This window comes from Coffea arabica, chromosome 11c (genome assembly GCF_036785885.1).
Source record: "Coffea arabica cultivar ET-39 chromosome 11c, Coffea Arabica ET-39 HiFi, whole genome shotgun sequence".
NCBI classification, from domain to species: Eukaryota; Viridiplantae; Streptophyta; class Magnoliopsida; order Gentianales; family Rubiaceae; genus Coffea; species Coffea arabica.
Window position 1 is genome coordinate 9818966 of NC_092330.1, and position 16966 is coordinate 9835931.

Here is a 16966-nt window from a genome sequence, read left to right on the forward strand (position 1 = left end):
GATCCCTATCTTTTGATGTTTACAAAACAAATGGATGATACTAATATTTCTTCAAGATATATTTTCAGTTATGAAATTATTTGATTCCATGAACAAGTGTAATTGGAAGAAGACAAAGTATGCTGAAGCTGTCGGACGCTCAAAAAGACTGCATCGGACGTCCGACAACCATTGAGTATCTTCGGACGCAGAAAACCAGCCTATCGGACGTCCTAAGGAATTGAAGAAAAATTCTCAGTTTTACATCATACCTTCGGACGCAGAAAACCAGCCTATCGGACGTCCGAAAGAATTGAAGAAAATTTCTCAAACTCACTACCTGCTGTCGGACGCATAAAACAGTGCTATCGGACGTCCGACACTACCAACGGCTAGTTGACTGTTCAACTACTTTCTATCCGTTGGAAGCTTTAATGAGGCTCTTTTTTGGTCCTATATAAATAGTGGTTGGTCAGATACTTCAAACAACTTTGGCACACTGAAGATACAAAAGATCTAGAGAGATTTTAGTGAAAAAATACTCCAAAAAGAATATTTGTAGTCTTAGTGGTGTGAGGTTCATTGTAAGCTTTTCATTTGTGAGTGAATCTTTCATGAGTGTAGCTCTGTGAGGGTTGTCCTGAGGGATAGTAAAACGTCCTGACTTGACCGAGTGCTGCTTGGGGCAAGGAGGAGGTGAACCTTCCTTTGTACACAAGAGTGATTGTAATTCATCAACTTGAAGTAGTTTGTTTCAATTAATCTACAAGCTCAAGAGGAGTTGGGTAGTTAATTGGTTTGCAATCCTTTCCTTTTTATTTACTTATTGTTTCGGTTATGATCTTTGCATTGGTTGTTTTTGGGCCTTACAATTGGTATCAGAGCTTGGTCTCCTAGAGATTAAGCTCAAGCGGCTTGGAGTAAAGATGACAACCAGTCATGCTATGTTTGTTGAGGGGCAATCTGTTATTAGGCCTCCCATGTTTAGTGGCTCCAATTATGTTAGCTGGAAAGAAAGGATAATTATTTTTTTACAATCTATTGATATTGAGTTATGGTTTATTGTGAGTGAAGGACCGCATGAAGCTAACTTTCTTGATGCAGATACAGGTTTGCTTCGGCCAAAAACGAGAGCTGAAATGAATGCTCAAGATAGGACTAATCTCACATTGAATGCCAAAGTCATGAATGTTCTTTATAGTGCCTTAGATTCAAATGAATCAATTAGAGTAAAAGGCTGTAAATCGGCCAAAGAAATGTGGGATAAGTTAAAAGAAACCCATGAGGGTGGTGACAACGTGAGAGAACAGAAAAAAGCTATCTTGGTTACAAAGTATGAATCATTTAAAATTGAACCTCTTGAGGATATTGACAAAATGTATTGCAGGTTCAATGACTTGATCAAAGATCTCGAGGTGTTGGGCAAAGAGTACACCTTGGGAGAGAAGAACAGGAAAATTCTCAATGCATTGGGCAAAGAATGGGAAAATAAAGTAACTGCAATAGAGGAGGCTAAGGATTTAAATTCTGTGCCTATTGAATCTCTCATTAACTCACTAACTTCTTATGAGTTGAAGTTGAAAACTAAAGTGCAGGAGGAAGAGGACGCTAGAGCAAAGAGAAACATAGCTCTAAAGGCAACTCAAAGTGAAGATGATCAAGCTCTATTGGATGATGAAGACTCGGATTGTGATGACAACGATCTTGCTCTCATCACAAAAAGCTTCAAAAGAATCTTGGATAAAAGGAAGTTTAGAAGGGGAGGACCTAGCAATCAATTCCAGAATCAGTCTTCAAACGCAAGGTACAAAGAAAAACAAGAATTCAACAAGAAACAATTGGACAAATGCTACGAATGTGGACAGCCTGGACACTATGCAAGTGACTGTCCAGTGATGAAGAAGAAAGAAGGAAGAAAACCAAGATTAAACAAATTTCAATTCACTTGGAATGAATGCAACTCCGATGGTGAAATTGAAGAGGAAGAAGAGTCTGCTCAATTGGCTTTTATGGCCATTGGAGATGATGAGGTAACATTTTCTAGCTCTCAATTTGAAAGTGATGATGAAAATGATGATGATCTTGAATCTTTCATTATAAAATTGCATGATAGTTTGAAAGAATCTTATGTTAGAAACAAGGAGTTAAAACAGAAAATTAGTTTTTTGCTTCGAGATAATGCAAATCTTTTTCAACAAAACAAAAAGTTGAAAACTGAAAATGATTACTTCAGAAAAAATGAGACTGCTTTACACTTGGATCTTGATAGAAAAACAAGTTTTTGTGAAATGTTCAAAAGGGAACAAGATGATTTGAAAAGAAGAATGGATGATTTAAATGAGTTGCTTCAACATAAAAAACAGGACTGTTTTCAAAGTAATAAATCAAAACCTCATTTTAAGATAAATTCTGCTGCAAATGAGTTTGTTATCCATAGGAGAAAACAAGTAAGATTTATTAAATCTGTTCATATAAATAATTCCCTGATTATGTGTAATTTCTGTTGTCAAAAAGGTCACATGAAAAGTGATTGCTATGTGAGAAAAAATATAAAAAAAGGCATGAAATACATGTGGATAGTTAGACATGATGCTAACTTTAACAAGTAGGAGATTTTGTTAATCATTTCAGTGATTCTTGTTCACAATATTCTTCTTTTGATATTTCTGATATTTTGATTTGAGTTTTCGCTGATATTTTTGAATACTACTGAATCTATATGATGTCAAAAAGAGAGATAAAAGAATAATGCTGATCTCATGATGATTTGCTGTGATTGCTGTCATTTCTCTATTTTTTCTTGGAATATTGAATTCTCTGTTATTGTTGCTGGATTATAGTAGTTGATTTTTACTCTTATGATGACAAAAAGGGGGAGAAATGGATGTAATGTGTAAGGGGGAGTTATTCTGAGATTATGAGTTTGGCTCTTAAAAGTTTTGGTTGCAATGATTGAGGGGGAGCTTATACTTATTTTTGTTTCTTTCCATCCATTGTTTTGTCATCATCAAAAAGGGGGAGATTGTTGATCTTGATCCCTATCTTTTGATGTTTACAAAACAAATGGATGATACTAATATTTCTTCAAGATATATTTTCAGTTATGAAATTATTTGATTCCATGAACAAGTGTAATTGGAAGAAGACAAAGTATGCTGAAGCTGTCGGACGCTCAAAAAGACTGCATCGGACGTCCTAAGGAATTGAAGAAAAATTCTCAGTTTTACATCATACCTTCGGACGCAGAAAACCAGCCTATCGGACGTCCGAAAGAATTGAAGAAAATTTCTCAAACTCACTACCTGCTGTCGGACGCATAAAACAGTGCTATCGGACGTCCGACACTACCAACGGCTAGTTGACTGTTCAGCTACTTTCTATCCGTTGGAAGCTTTAATGAGACTCTTTCTTGGTCCTATATAAATAGTGGTTGGTCAGATACTTCAAACAACTTTGGCACACTGAAGATACAAAAGATCTAGAGAGATTTTAGTGAAAAAATACTCCAAAAAGAATATTTGTAGTCTTAGTAGTGTGAGGTTCATTGTAAGCTTTTCATTTGTGAGTGAATCTTTCATGAGTGTAGCTCTGTGAGGGTTGTCCTGAGGGATAGTAAAACGTCCTGGCTTGACCGAGTGCTGCTTGGGGCAAGGAGGAGGTGAACCTTCCTTTGTACACAAGAGTGATTGTAATTCATCAACTTGAAGTAGCTTGTTTCAATTAATCTACAAGCTCAAGAGGAGTTGGGTAGTTAATTGGTTTGCAATCCTTTCCTTTTTATTTACTTATTGTTTCGGTTATGATCTTTGCATTGGTTGTTTTTGGGCCTTACATGGGTATCTAGTGTTATCGAGTGGAGTGTTATTTTCTCGACTAATCGGTATACTCGAGTATTACCACCAGTATTTATTGAGGATTTTGGACCCAGTAGGGGGTTTGGATGGTGGATAGAGATTGTAACTAAGTGGGTACTCTACTGGATTGGTTACTTTACTTGAAAGTTGATGGAGTGTCAACTACTACTTGATCAAGTTCTGGTGAAGCAAAGGGGAACTTGGCTCTTGAGTGCCATCCGTATCCTTATACTTTGACATGATTGTTATTTATCGGATTATTGTTTCTTTTGAAAAATTTTATACTCGATCATTTTGAGATTTGCTACTTGAAGTGTTATTGCTCACTTTTATAAACTTGTTATGCTCGCTATTTTGCTACGTTGATCCTTGTACTTTTGAATAATGATCAATTTGCTATTTGGAATCTCACTGGGTTTTGAGCCCATTCCACACCATTTGTTTTCCTTATAGGGGGTACAAGCGAGAGCGTGAAACTAGTACAGGTTAGCATGGTCTAGTTTTTGAAATTTTGTGATTGTACTCGTGCTAGTGCTTGATTAGGGTTGAATGTATCTGGAACTCATATCTTTTGATATATTTGGGATTGTATGGATGATTGAAATAGAAATGAATGTACATGTACGTTTCAAGTTGAAAATTGTTATTTCTTTTACTCTCGAGGTTGCAACCTATTTACTTGATGTGAGTAAGTGAGTTCTGACGAGAATTGGGCAGGCGATCCGCTAAACCCTGGGGTACGCCCTAGGGGGTGATAGGGTCGTCACAATAACACTAGTACTACTACAATATATCATATTATAATCATAAAACCAAAGTGGGATTATACAAAGACATCAAAACATTAGATTTTTTTCCCCAAGAAATAGTTATAGTTTGGCAGAGTAGATTATTACATAACAAAAAATTAACATATAATACACATTAGGTAGACCAAAAAATCTCTAAACACATGAAAACTGTTTTAACAAATTTATGATAAGTAAATAGCTTTTATAAATTAGGAGAGTATACAATTGGAAAAGTTGTGAAAGATATAAGAATGGAATAAATAAGTTAAAAGAATACTAGGAATACTATTTCTATCATGTGAAAGCATACATTTCGAATAGAGAAAAGTTTGATGGAAACACATTCAATGTTAAGTATTTCAATACCATGTTGACATTTGGGGTATAGGTTTACGATAAAAGGGTGTAAATTTAGCCTCTCTCATTCATTCATTGTAATTTGCTATCATAAACAACTACAATAACGAAATAAAAAAAGTAAATCTTATATACATAAACAGTATATACACTATCATTTTTTGATTCATTACAAGTGTGCAAAATTTGAATTTGGAATTCAAATTTTACATAATTGACATTTATCTAACGCTGATAATATATACACTGTCAGTGTAGAAAACATTAATCCATAAAAAAAGTCAATCTTATATATACTAATAGTGTATATACTATCACCGTTTGATTTATCATATGTGTATAAAAGTTAAATTTCAAATTCAAATAGTAACAACAGTGAATTCAAGTCTTGGAAGAGCCCTATCCTTGGGAGTGCAATGTACATCTTTTCACCAGCATGTGGCTTGACTACATACGAACTCGTCAGCTTGGATTTGCAACAATCATGCTTTCAAAGTTTCAAACCCATAACACCTTCTGGCTTCTTCGATGGAAGAGCTATAAACATTCATATAATCTATTTTGTGCTACCATATCTCTGTGGGCCCCCCCCACCACCAAAAACACAAAATAAAAAAAAAAATTTAAAAAGGTGAACAGTTAGCTATACAACTCCTCGTATTGGGTGCCAACAGGACACGCAAAGAAAATTTAAACAGGTTTTGACCATAAAGTAACTAAATTACTGGGTAGGGATATAGCATATTTAATATGCTACCTGAAACAATTACGAGAGGTCAAGGGTCCTCTACAACTTTTACCACAACAGAACACTCCATTAGGGTTAACCACCTCTAATCTGGTCATGAAATACCTATACACTAAAGGAACAAGAACGCTACCTAAATCTAAATGCTGCCATATCATTCATAGCTCCCTATACAGATGCATGTAGTTTATCCTATGGCTTATTCAATTCACTTCAAGTTGAAAAATGACAGTCTCCTTGGACATGTCTTTCTTCAAGATGAAACAAATATTATTTTGGCTATCAAAAGTCTATAAAGCACCAATTAACCAAATAAGCATCAGCTAAAGCCTGATTTTGTACACATCTGCAAGTATACATTAGATCACCTATGTGCAGATGTGTGTGACATTGGATACGTCACTGGACCCATGGCCACTGGTGCGCCGGGAACCATGGTTCCAGGAACTGGAGCTCGGACACCATATGCCATATGTGCAGCTGGTGGAAGATTCACCGGTGTCCCGACTGCAGAAACAAGTGGTCCACCCACTGGTTGCCCAATAGTTGTTGTACCATACATTCCAACTCCAGGAGCCGCAGTAGGTGCTTGGGAAGGTGGTTTGTTAGATTTTGCAGATGAACCACTTGCAGCAGGACCATTTGTCTGACCAGTTATTGGACCTTGGGGTACTGAAACATCTCCGGTATTGACACTGGTAATATCATGAATACTCGATCGCCTTCTGTCTTTGTTCATAGAGTTCAAACGAATGAAATATTTCTGAGCGTGGCTAGCCACTTGCGTAGGAGTCCGCGTCACAACAAAGTTGCGGGAGATACTTCGCCAATCACCTTTCCCATATTTTTCCAAACCAAGAAGGAACAACCTGACATCAAACCAGAGAAAGAAAGCAAAGCATTAATCATGACTGCCATAGTCATAGTGGAGGGCGAGATTGACATGAAGGTAAGATGAAGTAAAAATAAACACAGAGAGGAAATTGTACAGTATTTCCAAGTATTTCTCCTTGGATGAAGAAAATCAAGCGCATGCATCCCATTCTGTAGTTAATTAAATACTTCATCTAATAGCCAATTTCTTGAGGTATCAAGAACTCATCCATTTCAAAGAAATCAAGCAGTAACATTCCTTTTGGTCGTCTATGTACTAAATTGATGGGTATACATATTTCCAGAATCAAAATTGCTAACTTCATTATCTGCCAAAGACACTTTTTTTTTCATAGGATGAAATAAATCATAATAGATAATGAAAGCTTCGATTCCAGGACATAGTGTGATCTATTCTTCATCAAGGTTGCCTGTTTCTTTTACCTTCCTGTCAGCTATTCTGCGCTGAACTCTTATGATTGGCAACAAAACTAAAGGGCAAAGTTCACGAGAGTAAGATTCTCAGAGGAAGGGAAACAATATGCTGAAGCAGTTAAAACCCATTTTTGCCACAATCTTAGTACCACGACTATGGCATTGTAACAATTTTCAAACACAACAGGAAGGATTTGAGGCTTCTAGGTCAATTTTTTAAGCAAGCAGGATAAAGAACTGTGGAGGACTGATACTTCCAACTTGTTAGTGTCACATTGATTTGAAGTTTTCCAGCAAAAAAGCAGAATCCAAATTCCTATTGCAACATGTGCATCAATATTTATAAGAACACTTCACTTAGCATGAAAAAATAACCCAGTAAAAACACCAAAAACTAAACTGCTCCAAAATGCTCGGAACAGAAATCATTGTTGCCAGATTGAAGACTACATGATAAGAAAAATTCCGCTAACTGTTTCTCTATCCCTGCTTGGAAAAATTTTCAGGCTTCATTGACAACTATTTTAGGCTTTGGTAATAAAACCACAAGTTCCAGCTCTCACGCATTCCTCATTAACAGGAATACATTAACTGTAGGTGATTAGCATTATTGAGCACAAACTGAAAAGTAAAAATAGTACTTCATTAAATATTACCCAATGCACTGAATATGCTTCAAGAAGGTAAAATCCCCATGCTGACCAATTTCTAAAATGGTTTATAACAGCAGATCTTCTGAATGCCCTTTTAGACAGTTCCCCTAGAAGATAGTAAGTGCAACTAAAACAGTTAATTTCCATGAGGCTCACTAAACTATGGAATTCTTTTGATCAAGTCCTTCAACTATGAGTTTCTTCCACTTTGTTCCCTTTAATTTGTCTACTTCTGCCCCTCCAACAACTCAAAGAACAATTTATTTACCATGAAAAGTTCCATGCTAAACATGCAAGAACTAGGGCATTCAAGTTTAACTGAGAAATCAAGGTTAAAAAAAAAGACAATGTCATGAAATCCTTGATTGATAAGAGGCAAGACTCCAAAGTTTAGAGATTCCACACCTCCGTCCACCAAAAACTCGGTATCTTAAGTTCTGAGGATCGTCATGTATGTGCATCTTTATATTTGTATGTATAGTTTTTATAATTTCAGTGGTATCCTTCCCACAAAGCATCATTACTGGTGTTATTCAGACAAATCCATAATGTTCAACATAAATACTTTACAGTAGAAAGGAAAACGAAAGATGGGACACATTCATGCCAAAGTTTGCCTTCTCATAGACAGTGCTCTACGAGATTTCCCAAACTACATAAACTCACAAGGTGCTAGTAATATTTACTAAGCACATAAACAAATTTACCCCTTGGACATTTTAGCAATTATTAGAGATTATTAACTGATTCAATAATGCCTAATAGATAAGGCATCTTATTACTGTCAATGATGTATGTTATTTAACATATGAAATTTGAAAATGATAGGCAGAGAATAGTATAAGTCAAGCAATAAAGAGAAGCAGAGGCTTCAAATATACATAAATAAAGCCAGAATCTCAGAAATCAAGATAAATGATAGCTATGCTCGACATCCTAGGCTATGCTGGACAGATAATCACTATTGTTGCTTGTAACACAAATAATATAAAATATTACAAACTAGCTAGATACTAGAATTCAGAAAAGGATTGTCCTGAAATCCGAGTTTTCATTAGAAAACTCATAGTACAAGATTAGTCTAAGAAAGAACCAAGTAGAAGTTCTTGCAAACAAAAGCTCCTTTCAACAGAAAATAAAAGGAGAAATAAAGAATGTTAACCAACAATTAACTCTTAATTGGCACTTTAGATAGTCCATAACATTAAATGTGCCACTTGGCAAAAATACATTCAGCACAAAACCCCACAACTGTTCACATGCCAATGCCAACATGAAAACCTTGATAAAACTCTGTTTAATTTGGGCTTTCCTCACCTATTTCTAGGAAAAGGTACTTCAAATTATTGAATCAAAGAGCGGTTTTTAACAAAAGACCATACAGATTATTTTCTTCTAAATACTTTACAGACACAGCTTGCATGTAATCCATCTGTAGCACAAAAAAAAAACTTTCAGATTTTTCATAACCTCTGGAATGTAAACATTCACGGAAACATAGGGGGCACATAGCACTAACTCATACTGGAAGAGAAATTTATGAAGTGATGAAACCCTACTTTTCTGAAACCTTTTTCATTCTGAAATTTAGGAATAGCAACAAGAAATTCAATCCAATTCACTGCTTATTGCTTCAACTCTTCTATTGGGTTCCAAATATATAATAAGAGCATATTCCCTTTGAACAACTCGAAGTTGATTTTCAGAGTGAGAAAAAATACATTACTAACATTCCATGTTTGATCTATCAAAATGAAATCCTTGTCTTCTGTTCTGCAAACCATCTATCTCTTCACATCTCTTTCATTTCTCTTCTCTGTCCTGATAAGTTTCAGCTTTTATATAAATGCCTTTAAAAATATTGTTCTCCAGGATCTAACAACCAAATGGTACATTTGAATAGCAAAGAAAGTGGAAGGTTAAACAAAGCCAGCATTTCCCCCTTCTAAGTGTTTGATTTGCAGGAAAGTAGTGTATCAACTACTCTGCAGGAATACTTTCGTGTTTTCTGTCCCAGAATGCAAGCTAAACATAATATTCTCCATGACTACCAACTTTCATTTACAAGCTTTTGAGTTAAATGAAACTAAAACCCTAAGTTGTATTTGTTTTTTCTTTACCTACATAAGGTCACCTTTCCACTAACATGGGCCAAACAAAGTGTAAAGGTTCTCCATGAGGGGGAAAACAAAGCCAGATTCGACCAGCATATTTCACATGCATGCTCAGGAAGAGACAGAGACGCGCATGATAATCTTTGTATCTTCCACAGACTTGTAAAACGATGATGAAGAACATCAAGAAAAGCTACCTCAAACTGATAACTAAAGTGACCATTACACAAAAGATTCCCTAATGAGTAGGATATTACTTAAGAAAATGTCAGATCAATCCACTACAAGGAGTTCAATTTCATCGTGCAGCAAGCAAACATAATACGATAAGTTTGATAATAATATGAAATCAATCAGGATGCTGGAAAATGAAGGGAAATCAGTGTTGGCAAAGTTTAAATAGCTGACATATATATGTGGTGACATCTGATGATTCCAAAACAGTACCAATCAGACTCCTGAATTAAAGCTAAGGTACGGAGATGAGGAAGAAATACATGCAATTTATGAATGCACCTATTAAATCACATAGTCGAATTTCGAAGTATTCAAGTGTGAAGCCATTTAACGCAACACCTATAAAGTTATAGGCGCTTTTAATCTTTAGCGTGTTTTTCTCTCATCAATCACAGGAAGCATGAAGAATTAGCAAATGCATCTGGAAATAAAAAGCAACCCTAAAATTAGGTAAATTGATATCAAAGTCACTCCTAAAGCTAAAACAATTAATTCAGGGACTAATCCCCCAAAAAGATAACCATATGGCTACAATTGAGAATTAACTTGTCCTACTAGGTTCGAGTCTTACAAAGCACGCAAGAAGCAAATGCTGTTCTTATGTAATAAATGAAAATATTATTCAGGAAACTACATATAGCACAGTTAGCTTTGGGGTTAATTTGTGCAAGGATTTTGTTTGGCATGGAAAAGCTTTGACAGAAATTAGTCAAAGATTATAACCATCCTAGGTATGACCTAAAATATCCTCATGCCCTTTTCTAACTATTTTAGTGAAACATGGCTTTTATTTCAAAATTCTGTAATTCTAACAAATGTAACTATAACAAAAAAGATATCAAGAAGAAGGCTCCTCAGCTGGAAGTAGAGTATCCCAAGCAGAATTTAAAGAATAAATGAGGTGCCAAAAAGGCAAAGTAAGACAATACGAAAAGCAAGTTCCCCCATCCCCTCCTTCCAGCTCTTTTAGCTTTTCTCTTCTTTTCCAAGTTGGTTTTCTTTCAATAGTTCTTTTAATTGGTGTGTAGTTTCCCATTCTGCATTTCACTACAATTCTAAACAGTTAATTAATTCACTGACATTTGTCTGAATTATTCCCAAATCAAGAGTATTACGGAATTTCATGCAGGTATATAACTCACGCTGACAGCATTGTGCAGAGACCTGAAGAGTGAACTTGATAGCAACTTTAACCACCTCAAGACATAAGGAGGATGCACCAAGTTTGGGAAAATAATTGACTGTTTTTTGGGCAACAGAAACACAAATAAGCAAGACGGGAAAAAATTACATGTTAGTATGGGTAAATCCATACCACCTATTATTATCACATATAAGGCACTGCAACCATAATTCCATTGTGCTTACCTCACAGTAATGTGGTACAATTAACATGTGGAAGATATTGCTTCAGCAACATCAATAAAATCAAGAATTCAGGATGCAATAAAGACAAAGTGAGCCAGCAATAACACAATCCAACCTACCACACTATTTATGAGATACAATATACTTTTTAGACCATTACGCAGGAAGTAAGCCACAAAAAGTATCCCCCTTGAATTAAACAACCTTGTGCGATCACTAGAGAAGGACTCACAGTGACTAAAGGAAGAACCATAGCCTTTCTTTTCTGAAACTAAGTAATACCTATACCGTAAGATGACAATAATTAAGGGATGTAAGTTGAGTTACAGAACAAAGAATTCTGATTGAGTGCAACATAATTTACCTGTGTTCATCCTCTGTCCAGGCAATCCCTTTGCGCCGCTCCTGATCTGATCTTGAAGCCTTGCCTCCATGGTTAGACTCGCTGCTAAAGTGTCCCAAATTGCCACTTTTCTTGCCTGTTCCTTCATCACCAGCTTGGCTTGTTGAACCATCTAAACAAGAACTATAGCTAGGTAAAGGTACACAGCCAGACTCGATCCGATTAACATCATCAACCAAAATCTCATAGTGATGTTTAATCTCTTCTAAGGATTTTCCTGGGACATCAGCTGCAATTTTCTCCCATCGATCTGCAGAATCCTCAGGATAAGTAGCCAGCGCATTCTCAAATGCCTTATCTTGCTCTCTACTCCAAACAGCACTAGTTGATTCATCAGCTGTCATCTAGCCTAGCTTTCAATTGAGCAATTAAATTCTTCTTCAATTACAGAGATAGATATCAAACAAAAGCTGAGCACTTCAGATCAAAGCTTGGACTATATTTCTGAACCACTGATTTCATTTAAATGGGATATCAGTAAATTCTTTGGAGATGAAGCTATGTATAAATAGCAAGTGACTGATTGGTAGATTTGAACTGTGAAAGGAGATGTGTCAGAGCAAAGCAGTAAGCAAGAATAAAGACAAAAGCCCTAAAAATAGCCAAGTGAACTGCACTGAGTACCAATAAAATCAACAAGAATCACAAGGAAGTGAGCGAGACGCTAGCTGATGATGAATTCAATGGTGATTTGCTTCAGAAATGATGAAATGGACAATTGTGAAATGCTGACCCTATTGATGAACAGAAGTTTACAACTTCGGTTAGACCATGAGAAATATCTGAAAACCATAAAACCCCAAAAAAGATGCAATAAATAGAAGCAATAGAAAGGCCAAAAAGGGAAAAGAAAAAATCTGACAAATTTATTTGTTGACGGTGAATTCAATTCAAGACAGTAATTAGTAGTACTGATTAGAGCTGTCCATGGTGATGACCTGTGAAAGAGACCACCAAGAAAGAAACCAAACAAAGGAGAAAAACCCAGAAAGTCTAAAATGGATAGAAAACAGTATTCAAATTCCCATTTCTGCTGCTTTCCCTACCAAATTCCAATAGCCAAAAGCCATCCTGATAACAGTTTTCACAGAACCAGGCCCACACCAACTATTAGTAGCACTAAAATTCTTACACATTACTCATAAAAATCTCTCTTTTCACAGTCCAATTCTGAGACAGTCAAATAATGAAAGTACTGTAAAAATCCAATCTTTTCACATCAACAACACACCAAAAAGTTGTTCAAGAAAACAACAAAAATGAAATTAAATACTACAAAAAAAAAAGGTTCTTCTTTCTAATCCTGTGACTGCACATAAGACCGATAAACCAGAGCCCACAGAAGCATACTTTTTGGCAAATAGGAGAAACCCATATTCTCTTTCGAACCAAAAACTAAAGAAAAATAATGAAACAGTAGAAATTCTTACTTTTACAACTAGTACTCTATAATTAATCAGTTAAATTGGCAAGCAGCCCCATGGGTAGTTCTAGTACCAGTACTTTTCAACCATACTTGAGTAGGCAGAGCCAGTTCCTAGATTCCCACCAACGCTACTAAACAATCTGAAAGTGACAGCTACAATCAAACATGCAGATTTAAAAAGAAAAAAACAACTCCAAAATATTCACAAAATTTTAACCTTTTTTTACTGCAAATAAATGCTGTAATCATTTCTTGTACTAGCATACCATTTTAAGTACTAGATTGAGTAGAAACCAAAACTTACTTTTATCAAAAAGGGATCTTTCCTTAAGTTCTTGTCTTATAATCTGTGGGTTTTCTCAGCTACTAAAAGTCTTTAAACACAGAAAAAGAGAAATGGGTTTTGGATTAAATTAGCGATTAGTGAAGAAAATAATGGACTCAAGATGGACTGCAACAGGAATTAGACTCCAAAGTCACGAGAGGACACTAATAAAAGCAAAGCAAGGTTTTTGATTGTTAAAAGATGCCCATAAATTGGTTGCACATTACAAAAATAGGAAAAGGAAAAGAAAAAGTTAAAAAAATAAAAAAAAATTGTCAGCAAATTATGACGTTGATAGGTTATGGACTTATGGTTATCCTGAAAAATCAGCAGCCCACAACCCAGAGCGCAAGGAGGGGTGTTGGGTGGGGCCCTAGAGTGGGATGGCCCCACCCGTCCATCCAAAGTCCAAACAACTAGTTGCAACAAATGAATGTGACAGCTAATATGGGAGTGATTATAACCGATTGAAGGAAATGCATACACGAGGGACCCTTTGTTCAATAACCTCAACTAGCTCATCAAGTATGGAATCTGTTGGTTGCTTTATCATCACTAATTTATTTAAGCCTCTATCTAACGATGCCATTAGACACTCATTAAAATATAATATTTAAAAATATAAAATTAAATAAAAAAGTGTATAAATACAAGAAGAGATAGTTATTATTCGTATGTATATACATAATAGATTGGATGAAATTTAGGTATATTAACGAAAACATACTGATGTTTATATAAATATTAGTATGTTTTACCGTTTGAATTAGCTGTTTAGATTATATTTTCAGATGTTTTCAGAAAATATTTTGGAATATTTAAGAGTAAAAGAATTTCTAAAATATATTTTGAAATATTTTTTAAAATTTTAAAAAATTTAAATTAATTTTTAGATTACCTTTTAGAGTACTTTTTAAAAATTTTTATTATATTTAAAAATTTAATTTTTGAAAAACACTCCAAAAAACAGGGGATCCAAACCCTTAGTATATTTTTGGACAAACCAAAAAATGTGTGTTTTTATCAATTGAGTGAAAAAATGTACATTTTTACTAATTAAATAACTATGCAATTACGTTTTTATTAGTTGAAAGACTATTTTGGTAAAAAAAGAAGAAGTGTATTTGACTAAAATAAGGAATCTTAAATAATTAAGTGATCTTTTGTGCTATTTACTCTTATTAATAATCATCTCATACGAACACGAACATATACGGAACTAATGTACATTAAATTTTAATGGTAAGATGGTTGTATAGTAAAATTTTTCACGCCTAGCAAAATTGCAAATGTGGGTATTTATGGGATGCCATATTTTGTTATGACGTGTCAAAGTCTTTCAAATCTCAGTCATTTCGAATTTGTTGGTTTGACAAAATAGACCATGATTTGGTGATGAATTTTTGTTATGAATTTTTTGTACTTTTGTTTGTATGACGTCTTTGGTCCAGCTTGTGATGTACCATTGATATGTTGTTTCGTGCTAAGGTTTGTGAAATTATACAATATAACTTTGGTAAATAAAAATAAATTAATTTTTTATATACTGATAGTATAATGATTTTTTTACATTAGTAATTATGAATGTATGTCATATGTGTATGATTTGAATTTCAAATTCAAATTTATGTTATGTGTCAATGATCTAAACCTACTAGTATAAAAAAATTATACACTGACAATGTATAAAAAAGTTATCTAATGAAATTATTAGACTAATCATCCACAAGTTTTAAGCTGATTATAATCTAATTGAGTAGTAAAGATGCAGAAAATCTCAAGAGTAAAGATAAAATATTCGAACTGAAGTATTATTGATGGGCTAATTTTGACTGTTGATCATACTTGAACTTACTCTTCGATGCAATTTAATGCGATAGGAGCTAATAATTATTGTTGAAATTAATCGTTTCTATAATTTTTTTATGCCTGTTTTCTCCCCCCATGCATTTATATGACACAAAATGCTATACTGTACATAATCTTCAATCCAAATGGGTGCCATCTTAATAAATTGTCTATTAGAATAGAAGGAGGAAGGGGGATTGAAAATGGAGCAACGAGCAAAGCATGATTTTTGTTTTGTTTTTTTAGTAGGAAAATGGTGTAATTTGAGAATCAGTGTGGAGGTAAGATTTGAGCTTAATACCTCCAATTTTTGAGATCTCAACCTCAGCAACTGGACCAAAACCTCCTCAACGAGCCGAGCATGATTGTATGTTTTATAGGCGAATCATCACCTTCTCCCTTTGAGCATGAAATGATACAAAGTTTTCTGTAAACTCACTCTTTGAGTCACTGCCGCTTTTCAGACTATTTCCCAATTGGGCCAAATCAACTTGTTGAATATTGTATGTTATCCTATCTAGATGATTGGAGACAAAAAGATGTTAGGAGTGGGACCTAACCAATTATTTGTAAGATAAAAATTAATATCTGATTCGTAAAGGTGACGAAGGGATTATGTTTGCAGCAACAATTAACAAAGAGGGAGATTCTTAGGTGGACAATGCCTTTTGTTGGCGTTAGGGAGACTTCTACGCCACCATTTGAACCAGTGTACATCCATTCATCTTCTTTTCGTCTACTGTCATTTATACTACTATATTATCAAGTTTTCATTAGAATGAAATCACGGGTAGCTCTAAAAACAATGCTAAATGCAGGTCAAAAAGAGAAAGGTTGAAATTACACGGTGTGTAGAATTAGTGTTAATTAGTACGTACTTCTTATCCAGTCATTAGCAATCGTATCTTTTTTCTTAGTTGTAGGCATTATTGGTAGTAGTTCCCAAGTTAGGTATTCTAAGATCCTTTTAATTGAGTGGAATGATATATTCTAATGTGAATTAAGCTCCTCATTAAAGTATACATGTAATAATCCAAAATATTTTTAGTTTAAGAGAGACTCTAAACCTTACAATGAGAAAGAAAAACGAGGAGAGTTGAGAATCGAACAAGAATTCTTGCATATGATAAGAGAAAAGAAGGACAAGTTGAGGGTCAAAGCAGAATTTCATATTTCGTTCTTTTAGTTTTGAGCTTTCTGGGAAAAAGTTTTGAAACAAAATGCATACTAAATAACTAACAAAATGGATCAAATGATTTATATCTTTGTTATTTATTTTATGTAAATTCATAAAACCGTTATTTACTTATTGTTAGTTTTCCTCATAGAGCGTACTTCTTTGGAGTAAATTCTTTACTTCTTGCAAATTAGCATGCTAAATTAGTTGACTATAAAAAATAGGATAGTTATCCCAATTTTTTTTGGGATAAAACAAAAGCCAATATTATTAACAAACTTGCTTCATTGACCAACACGATTTGTTTGACAAAGAAAGTTGTATTAATGACAAAAAATATATAAAACACGTCACAAATATATCGGATCTGATAAATTA

At 34.6% G+C, this 16966-nt stretch overlaps 1 protein-coding gene across 8 annotated transcripts; it reads right to left on the minus strand.

Moving 5' to 3' along the window:
* Window positions 1–5680: 5680 nt before the first annotated feature.
* Window positions 5681–13786, minus strand: LOC113717070 (transcription factor SRM1-like). Of its 8 annotated transcripts, none has more exons than XM_072070510.1 (4): window positions 13543–13786; window positions 13310–13378; window positions 11774–12161; window positions 5681–6598 (listed from the first exon to the last, which is right to left on the minus strand). In XM_072070510.1, exons 3-4 carry the CDS (start codon window positions 12154–12156, stop codon window positions 6094–6096), a joined length of 888 nt encoding a protein of 295 aa, XP_071926611.1. In that variant the 5' UTR covers window positions 12157–12161; window positions 13310–13378; window positions 13543–13786; the 3' UTR covers window positions 5681–6093. The 8 variants fall into 8 exon arrangements, with proteins under 8 accessions (XP_071926611.1, XP_071926608.1, XP_071926605.1 ...); XM_072070507.1 differs by lacking the exon at window positions 13310–13378 and adding an exon at window positions 12437–12546 and having other exon boundaries at window positions 11774–12349; window positions 13543–13785; XM_072070504.1 differs by having other exon boundaries at window positions 11774–12546; window positions 13543–13785.
* Between the last annotated feature and the right edge of the window lie 3180 nt (window positions 13787–16966).

Bases quoted from the DNA above. Each gene is read 5' to 3' on its own strand.
- LOC113717070 (XM_072070511.1), bottom strand. From the start codon at position 12,156: ATGACAGCTGATGAATCAACTAGTGCTGTTTGGAGTAGAGAGCAAGAT. The intron at 6,599-11,773 runs GTAAATTATGTT...GTTTGATGTCAG, and splicing joins TGGACAGAGGATGAACACAG to GTTGTTCCTTCTTGGTTTGG.